Source organism: Zalophus californianus, chromosome 16, assembly GCF_009762305.2.
Source record: "Zalophus californianus isolate mZalCal1 chromosome 16, mZalCal1.pri.v2, whole genome shotgun sequence".
NCBI lineage: Eukaryota > Metazoa > Chordata > Mammalia > Carnivora > Otariidae > Zalophus > Zalophus californianus.
The window spans coordinates 40722119-40731927 of NC_045610.1; the positions used below are offsets into that span (position 1 = coordinate 40722119).

The window sequence follows — 9809 nt, forward strand, 5'->3', positions numbered from 1 at the left end:
AATAAATGAATGATCCCATTGTGCCAGTTGTAATGTGGTGGAGGGGTGGGGTTATAACAGTATTATTCTCAATTACGGCAGTTTGGCCTAGGTTTCTGGCATAATTATCTCCCTCTTCTCTTTATTCTTTTATTACTTGGCTCTGGACCGATTGCCTGGCTTTAACTAGTTTATGGCATGCAGGACTTTCTAGCGAGTGCCTCCCAAGCCTCTGTGGAAACAGACGGGGCATAAAAATAAATATAGAATTTGGCCACATTCCTCTTGAGCCCAACTGAGTAGAACTGGCTGGTGGATACAGCAACAAAGCTACAAATAGAGAAAGATATGCTTGCAGGGCTACTGGATGGGGCTTTATTTACCAGTTAAAAGAATATGTTCTTGAGGCAGAAGAGACAACCAGAAACATCAGCAAAGAGAGCAATGGGCAGGTGGAAGTGAGAAGCCGCTTCTAAGAAGTGGGGGCTAGGGCGCCCCCTGCAGATCAGAGCATGTTGCACACAGCCCACCTCCTGGCGCAGCTGCTGGAAGGCTTCCTTGCTGGCCCCTGACTGTGGTCAGACTCTGCCTGAGGAGGCTCCAGGCACCCAGCTCAGGTCTCTCCAGGATCCATCAATGCTGAGGAACTTCAGTAGCGGCCCGGAGGGCAGGGCACAGAAGGCACGCAGACGGTGCGGGGCACACAGATGGTGCGGGGCATGCTGGGGGAAGGGGCACAAGGGGGACAGGAGGGAGTGGAGCAGGGGTTACAAGGTAACCTGTGGAAGAAAGGCACATGGGGCAGGATTAGAAAAAAAGTCCAGCTCAGCAACATGTGCCGTGGTTCTGCCCCCCAGATGCCTCTCAAACTCACCCACTGCTCACCTTCTCCACTCATCCTCCCTAGTCCCACCTCCATCACCTTTGCCTATATGACCCCAGCGGCCCCCTCACTGGTCTCCGCAGCCCCTCTCTTTCCCCTCCTAACCACTATCAACTTCGAGGGCAGAGCGATCTTCTACAAACACAAATAGAAGCATGCCCCTCCCTGCCTAAAACCTTCAGTGACTCCACGTGAGCCATGATGAAGAACAGCTTCGAACTTCAACTCAACTGTCACATCCTCCTTGAAGCCCTCCCTGATCTCTCTGTATCAAGTCCCCCAGGGGTACCATGTGCCTACTCCCAGAGTGATTGGTGGTTATTCTGTCACGGTCCGTCTCCCCATTAAACAGTGAGGTCAGCAGCCACATATGTATGCGCACCCTGCAAACCTGGCCAGGAGCAGGCATGTCATAAGAATGTATTGAATAAGATGAACTAAGTAATTCATACAGAAGGAATACATGGCAAAAGGAGAAAGGGTGATCTCAGAGACTGACAGGTGTGGGCTCAAAACCAGAAACAACACCCTGAACAATAGATGGGAGCTAAATAGCCCAGAAACCAGACAGGTGCCCAGGGACCACATCCAGCCTGAAATATGTTTCATATGGCCGGCACTGTATTTTTTTTAATTTGTTGAAGATATTTAAAAATCAGAAGAATTTAATATTTAAAAGACATCCAGATCCCCAGCTTCTCTTGAACAATCGAAAGACCCAACCATACTGGATCTGCATCTCACACGGTAGAAACAGCCTTGGGGGGTGGGGGCAGTGCCCTCATTGGACTAGGCGTAGCTCTCTGGTCCTCCAGAGCCCCACAGTGACCTGTGTCACTCATGCACTTTAACAGCCTGCTCCTTGAAGAGCATTTGACTTTGCAACTCTTGCCCCGGAGGGTGAGAGCGAATGACAGAAAAGCAAGGCTGAATGCTGAATAAGAAACTGCCTGCAACAGCAATCAGCCCACCAGGTGTCCATGGTCCTGAGGTGTCCTGCACCCAGGTGACCACCATGCCCTGCTGAGCCTATCTGCACTGCCCAGCTTCCGACCCTCCCCACTGCTTACCCAGACCATGGCCAGGGCCTCCTAAACATGTTCCTTGCCTGGACCCTCCTCCCTCTATTCTGTCCTTCCTGCAGCCATCCGTACCGTCTTCCTAAAGAGCAGCTTTGAGCTTTCACGGATTTAGTCAAGAAACATTTACCGAGCATTTACTATGTGCCAGGTGCAGGAGATAAAAATGTCTCTGAGTTCTAGTTGTTCGTCTCACTGGGGAGATAGGCAGTTGAGCAAATTCTATCATTTCCTCCTCCCCCCCCCCAAAAAATTAGACTTTTCAATTGCTATGAAATAAGGTCCTCCCTCCCCGGCATGGCCTTCATGGTTCTCAGGGATGGGCCTCACCAATCTTCCCTGTCCTCCTTCCCACCACAGCTTGATCACACTGAGCTACCCATGTCCCCCCAAGTGCAGAAAACCTTTCCCCCAAGTATGAGCTCCAGTTGCTTGCCTGTCTCCCTAAACAGATGGAAACAACCTGAGAGCAGAGGCCTTGTCACCATCTATCCCCACATCCCCCATGGTGCCCCGCACCTGGGAAGTCCTTGGAAGGAGTTTGCTGACACAGAAAGGAACACAATGGTCTCCCCAGTGGGCCAGGTTTGGGATGGCAGCATGAACACCTGCCTTTCTTTGGGTCATACCAGCTTTCCAACTGCTTCTTAATCATGAGAGGGCTCTATCTCATGGGTAGGCCCAGTTGCTTCCCATGGCCTCCTCCAACCCTTGCCCGCATTTATACAGCGTCAGCAGGGCCCACTCACTTGCAGTCCTCACTCTCCAGTAGGCGGCGGTAGGTGGCGATCTCTGACTCCAGCCGGGCCTTGACGTCCAGTAGCACCTTGTACTCCTGGTTCTGCCGCTCCAGGTCACACCTGATCTCAGCCAGCTGGGCCTCCACGTTGCTGATCAGGCACTGCATCTGGCCCAGCTGGGAGCCGTAGCGGGCCTCGGTCTCTGCCAGGGTGGATTCCAGAGAGTCCCTCTAAGGCAAAGGGAAAGACAAAATAGTGGAGGAGGAGATGTATTTTCCTGGTTCAGAAAGAAGAGCTCAAGAAGAGCCACCTCTCTCTTTGGGGATGGGAATGACCCCTCCCCACCTAAGTCACTGTGGAAACTAACCCTACAAAGGCTGAGTGAGTTATTCAAACTTAAGCAGCTGGTAGGTAACAAGTCTAGAATTTGAACCCAGGTCCATGTGATCTTAAATCCCTTATTCCTTCTTCATCCTCAGTCTGGCTTTACACCTTGGATCTGAGGTTCACCGGGCTCATCCCCTATGGCATTATTTAGATCCATGGTCTTCAGCCCTGGCTGCACATTAAAGTCACATGGGAGATTTTAGAAAATCCTGGCGCCCAGGCCCCACCTCCAGAGACTCTGATTTCACTCATCCGGAGAAGAACCTGAGCATGGAAAGTGTTATCACTCCAATAGGCAGCATGGGTTTGGAAGGATGGACCAAGCAGAGAACAAGTGTCTACCTGCCCCATGTCAGATGTGAGACATGCCCCTTTGATCTCTGTGCTGGGTCTGGGGAGAAACTCCCTCTAGGAGACATCAGCTGGGCAAGCAACCATGGTGGCTGAATCTGGGCCTCCTCCTCCCTCCTGGATGCCTGCACCTAAGCGCAATGCCACCTGGGATCCAGCACCCACCAGGCTGTGCTGGGCCTGCAGCTCAATCTCCAGCGTGTTGACAGTCCGTCTCAGATCAATGATGTCTGACTGGTAGCTCTGAAGCTGCTCGGAGCTCGTGGCCACCTGCTGATTAAGCTCCTCCATCTGCAACGGGGGAGACAGAAGAAGGGCAGGAGTACCTTCTCAGGGACACTAGGGAGGCCGGCCCACCTGCGAGAGGCCCACCTGCGTGTTGAACCATTCCTCCACGTCCCTGAGGTTGGTCTCCACCACAGTCTCATACTGACACCGCATCTCCTCCAGCATCCTGTTCAGGTCCACGGGGGGTGCAGCGTCTACCTCAATGTTAAGGCGGTCCCCCAGCTGGTATCGGAGGGCACTGACTTCCTGAAAAGGCACAAGCATGAAGTCACATGGTCACCACCCCAGGGAGACATAAAATGATGGAACAAAAGATGCTAAGATGTCTATGTCAGAGAGGTCCTTTGAGGATTGCAGTCCACTCTGCAGCATGCCCTGTGGTCTTCCAGCTCCGGCTGGACACTCCCATAAGGGCAGAAGCACCCCATCGCCCTTCCTGTCACTTTGGCAGAAGCCGAGAGCAACTTCGGGATTTGTTTGATCTCCTTGGGCTACAAAGGGAAACCCGTGCCCCTGCATTCCCAGCCACCCTCCCAGCCCATGTTCATCTGGGACGGAGGGCAGCAGGAGTCTGGCTTTACTTGGTTCAAGGCCCGAGTGCGAGCAGGCACCTCCCTAGGCTTGGCTGCCAAGGAGAGAAAGTTGTCTCGGAGGCTGCCCGGGGGTGTGTGATGATGCCTCATTAGTGGCCTCTCAGTGCGGTTTCCAGCTCTCTGATTTAAATAGGATGAGTCAGCTACCTTAGGGCACTCAGTGAGTATGTGGTGACTGATTGTTACTTTACATTTAAGCCTAAGGAAACCCAGCCAGGATTCAGAGACCCTTGTTCTTTCAAATCCCAAGTCAAGAGGTTGAGAGTCAACTCAGATGGGCGGGGGGAGGGAGGGGTGCGGGGAGAGACACCAGAGCTCTGGTGGGCTTTGCAGCACACGGGTGCCCAGGGTGGAGGAATTTCCCTCCAAGGACCTGCAGGAGATGAGGGGGGAAATCAGAAAATAAAGACCTGTGACTTTTAGATCAAGCATATTATATGCAAACAGGAGAGTGGAAGAAGAACAGGGTGGGGACAGAAAAAAAAACCACCGCACTCGACCCTCCCTTGGAAGGATGGGGGTCACCACAACAGCCGAGCCTGAAAGAGATGGACAGGCCATTGCATGCGATTTCTGGAACACAACCCCCTCAGGCCCTCAGGCACCACTCCACCCCCAGAATGTTTTCTCAATGCTTGCATGAGAAAAACACGTGCAGTCACCGCAAGCATCTGGCAGTCACACAAGACCAAGATGCAGAAGAGAAGGTTGCTCGCCTCTCTGAGCACGGACCAAGTGACAGGTGTTTCACATCCATGGCCTCCCTTAAAGCTCACAGCGATCTGTGTGACAGTGCCACTCTGTTTTACAGACGAGGAGCCTCAGAAAGGTTCAGTAAATTGGGCAAGTCCCAGAAACATTACGTGGCACCCCTGGGAATTTCAACCCCAAAACCTCACATTCTTCCCACTCGGCTTCCCAGGGCCACGTCAGCTTGACTTTAGGGCTCACCTGCTCGTGGTTCTTCTTGAGGCACAGCAGCTCCTCCTTCAGGGACTCCACCTGGGCCTCCAGGTCGGCCTTGCACAGGGTTAGCTCGTCCAGGATCCGGCGCAGGCCGTTCGTGTCAGCCTCCACCAGCTGCCGCATGGACAGCTCCGTCTCATACCTGTGCAAGGGCAGGGTCAGCACCTGAGCGCTGGTGCTGAACACAGAAATCAGGGAAGCCCTGGAAATGCGGGGGCTTCTCCAGCCTCTCTGAAACTAATGGAGAGCTGCCCCCAAGGTTGTGCAGGGAGAGGGGGCGCCCCCATCCCCCCGGCCAAACTCACTTGGTCCTGAAGTCGTCCGCAGCAAGCTTGGCGTTATCAATGTGCACAACCATCCTGGCATTCTCTGCCTTGGTGCACAGAACCTGGGGGCCAACGCACAAGAAGGGGTTAATCCAGGACGAGAAAAAGGAGAAAGAACCCAAATGAGAAGCCAGTAGCTGATAGGGCTCAGCAGCCTGGGAGTCATCCTTGCAGAAGCCCTGCTTCCCTAGAGCCCTGGGGAATAGTTGGTGAACTGCTAGTCCTTGGAGAACATGGGATTTATTTTTTAAGCACCTAGGTCTTCATAAATCCAACTGCTCCATTTGGTTGCAATGAACAATGGGAAAGAATCCCATTAAGTGTGAAGTCATTCATGGGACAGACAGATCCTTAACGACTGCTAACATTTACTGAAAACTCACCATGTACCAGAGGCTATGTTAAACACTTCACCTGCCTCAACTCGTGGAATCCTTGTGACAGCCCCACCAGGTGAGAACTCTTAGTATCCCCAGTTTACAGATGAGGAAACTGAGGTCTAGGGAAAGGCAGGGCCCTCCCAAAGTCATGCAGCAGTAGAATGGAGACTAGATCCCAGACTTCTTCCATGTTAAGGGCTCTAGCTGAACGCTCAAATTATGAGCTAATCCTCTGCCCTAGGGAAGTCTCTTTCCCCTGAATGTGGCTTACTGAATTAACAAGATGCAAATCTGGAATGCTAGCTCTTCTGCTCTTCTGGTTGCCTTCCCAGTGAGTCTGTTCACTGCTTGCCCTCACCTTCTGCTGTAGCTCCTCAATGGTCCTGAAATAAGACTGGTAGTCGGGACACATGGTGGCCACTTGAGACTGGCATGCCTCTTGGATCTTGCTCTCCAGCTCTGCGTTCTCGCGCTCCAGCTGGTGCACCTTCTCCAGGTAGCTGGCCAGGCGGTCATTCAGGACCTGCATGGTCTCCTTCTCGTTGCCATTGAAGGAGCCCTCACAGTACCAGCTGCAGGTGCCCATGGAGCTGGAGATGCCACTGGTTGGCCAGCAGCTGCTGGGCCAGCAGGAGCTGGAGAGGTAGGTCTTGGAGAGGCAGCTGGTGGGCCGGTAGGTGGTGGGCATGCAGACAGAAGGCACACAGGCCATGGGCTGGCAGACATAACCCAGGCACAGCTCAGGCCGGCAGCTCAGGCTGCTGGAACAGACGGAGGAGGACCTCGGGCAGCTCTTGATGGAAGCTGAACAGTTGGATGTCATGTCGGGGAGGTCCTTCTCCTCAGCAGCAGTCACCTGGATTGCCAGTGTCTGCAGACCCCAACCTGCTTGGGACTTTTTATACCCCTGGAATGAGGGGGTTCACTCTAGAAAGTCATCATGGGGTGGTGTTGTTGTTGATGCTCAGCCCCAGAGGAAGCTGCTAATTAATTTATAATTTGGTTTCCAATAAGGAGTTCCTTTCCCCATAAAAGAGGCCAAGCTAGTCATTTGGCTAAAGCAGGACACTGGGCTCCTGTCATTGATCACCAGGGGAGAGCTTCAGGACACATCTTCAAAGGATCAGCTCGGTGCCCGGGGCCTCATTACTGGGGTGGGGCTGCCCGGAGACCACAGCACCTGGCCCTGGGCCGCCAATGGCCTTGCCCACTGCACCCCCGCCTGCCCGGGCCTGAGAAAGGCTGTGGCTCTGTGGGGCAGCAGCTGTTCCTTTTAATGAGAGCATTTCCTGTGGGGAGAGGCCTGCCCCCCAAGGAGGAAGTGTGTGGGTGCTGGAAGCTGCATGGATAGTGTGGCAGTGGTATAAATCCAGGGAGATAGGAAACAGAACTTTGGAGGCTTCTAAACCTCTATCATCTTCCTACCCAGGGGAAGAAGTGATGTCAGGGAGGAGAGAACAAACTCAAGACACAGACAGAAAGCCTAAGAATCAGGGGCATCTTTTCAGCTGGATGCTAGTAAGAAGAAGAGACGTGAGGACCCCTCTCTCGGAAAAGGAGATCAGTACCAGGACCATCCCCGTGAGGCAGACGCTCTATCTGGACCATCTCTGGGTCCTCCCTTCGTTTATCACTGCTCCACATACAGAGCCGTCGAGAGTTTGAGGATTGTTCATTGAAGGACTGGGGTGGACAGGCTGCAACACGCTCTATTTTCACTTTTTGTCATGCAGGGCTCATTTCGGGACCTCAGAGACGGGAAGCAGTGTGAATCGGCTCCCTTGAGAAGCGACCCTCTGCAGCCCTGGGATAAGCTAAGCCAGGGGAAGCCTTGGGCATTTCTTAAGAGAGCAACAGACCAGGTGATTAAGCGTCCGACTCTTGATTTTGGCTCAGGTCATGATCTCAGGGTCGTGAGATCGAGCGCTGGGCTGGACTCCACACTGGGCATGCAGCCTGCTTGGGATTCTCTCTCTCCCTCTCCCTTTGTCCTCACTCCCTCTCAAAAAAAAAAGGGGGGGGTGGAATAAGCAAGACCAGTGGTTTTCAGTCCTGCCTACAATACCCGTGGGCTCACACATCACATGTTTAATATGTGGGGTTAGAGAGCCATTTTTTATTCATTAATCTTCTCAATATGATATTGGGGCGTAAGTACTTGTATTATTTTTTCTATTTCTAGAAGGGTTGGCAGAGGGCCACGGAAGGGGAAATGCCACGTAGCCCAGTTCCCTGAAATTTGTTGCACCAACCATAAATTCCAATTCTTTTGTCTGGATTAACTATTTAGAGAAGATAGTGGCATCAGATGGAAGGAGCTTATGACAATGATACCAACTAGGTGGAATGAGACTCACTGGACCAGCCTACAAAATCATAACCAGCATTTATTGACTCTATGCAAGTACCAGGCACCGTGCTGGGTGCTTGGCATTAATTTGCCCACTTAATCCTCACCCAAAAAACTGTAAAATAATTATTACTGTAATAAGATGTAGCAGTGATTCTCAAAGTGTGGCCTCCAGAACAGCAGCATCACTCAGGAACGTGCTAGAAATGCAAATTCCTCACACCCACCCCAGACCAACTGGGTCAGAAACTCTGAGGGTGGGGCCCAGCGATCTGTGTTAAATGAGTTCTCCAGGCGGGCTTGAAAACCACTAAGGTCTAAGAGGAGCATCTAGATCTTAATACCTGCCACCAGAATTCCTCTTGCAGAAAGAGCGGTGTTGGTTTTTTTTTTTTAAGATTTTATTTATTTATTTGCCAGAGAGAGAGAGCGAGAACACGCACAAGCAGAGGGAGTGGGAGAGGGAGAAGCAGGCTTCCTGCTGAGCAAGGAGCCTGATCAGGGACTCGATCCCAGGACCCTGGGATCATGACCTGAGCCAAAGGCAGACACCTAACCACCTGAGACACCCAGACATCCCAGAGCTGTCTTTACTTGAAAAAATATATTAAGTTCTTGGGGTAGAAGATGGGACCCCAAGTGCCTGGATGTTGGCTGGCAAGACATCAGAGGGGGAAAAGGGAGAGGAATTGGAAGTTCCCAGGACAATCATGGAAGCAAGGGGTGAAGGGGAGAGGGTTGCAGGAGCAAGGAGGGCAGATACCAGGAAGGAGCTGAGGGGCCGTGCTGTGGAGCGCCGTCCCATTCCATGGTGTCCGTGAGACCTTCAGCAAAATCCACTAAATTCAAACTCTTGGCATGAGCATCAGTTCACATTGACAGAGGAAGGACTGGGTCTCATGTCAGAGTATGTGTGAAAAAGGAAAACAGCAGTGTTCAAAGCCCCAACCGGGTGAAGGATGGGGACAGGGACAGGTGGACCCAGGGCAGGAGCTTGTGCAGCCAGTTCTCAAACACAGTTCCGAGTCCAAAGCCTATCCCCTGTACCCCCAACACCTCTGAGGCCAAAGCCAACTACTGGGCAAAGAAGTGTATTTGAAAAAGGGAGAGAAGGGAAAGTCACTCAGAGAAGGGCAAGGAAGTGGGAGCAAAGGCAGAAGAAACACCAGTGAGAACTGGGGGCTGACTGTGTCCAGGGTGGAGGGCCCATTTAAACAAGGGTAGGTAGAGGGCGCCTGGGTGGCTCAGTCGGTTAAGTGTCTGCCTTCAGCTCAGGTCATGATCTCAGGGTCCTGGGATCAAGTCCTGCATTGGGCTCCCTGCCCAGCAGGGAGCCTGCTTCTCCATCTGCCTGCCGCTCCCCCTGCTTGTGTGCTCTCTCCCGTGCTCTCTCTCTCTCAAATAAATAAAATCCTTTTAAAAAATAAAAATAAACAAGGATAGGTAGGTTGCACGCAGGGAACTGACCCCAGACTGTCTCCTTCCTT

The 9809-nt window shown here is 52.4% G+C and overlaps 1 protein-coding gene across 1 annotated transcript; it reads right to left on the reverse strand.

The window, feature by feature from the left end:
• Positions 1 to 628: 628 nt before the first annotated feature.
• Positions 629 to 6795, reverse strand: KRT32 (keratin 32). Its single transcript, XM_027626244.1, has 7 exons — positions 6331 to 6795; positions 5572 to 5654; positions 5252 to 5408; positions 3792 to 3953; positions 3585 to 3710; positions 2691 to 2911; positions 629 to 758 (listed from the first exon to the last, which is right to left on the reverse strand). Exons 1-7 carry the CDS (start codon positions 6793 to 6795, stop codon positions 629 to 631), a joined length of 1344 nt encoding a protein of 447 aa, XP_027482045.1.
• Positions 6796 to 9809: the final 3014 nt, after the last annotated feature.

Excerpts from the sequence above, each read along its gene's own strand:
- KRT32 (XM_027626244.1), bottom strand. The coding sequence starts at position 6,795 with ATGACATCCAACTGTTCAGCTTCCATCAAGAGCTGCCCGAGGTCCTCC. Across the intron at positions 3,711-3,791 it reads AGGAATGGTTCAACACGCAG|ATGGAGGAGCTTAATCAGCA; the intron begins GTGGGCCTCTCG and ends CCCCCGTTGCAG. Across the intron at positions 759-2,690 it reads CTGGAGAGTGAGGACTGCAA|GTTACCTTGTAACCCCTGCT; the intron begins GTGAGTGGGCCC and ends TTTCTTCCACAG.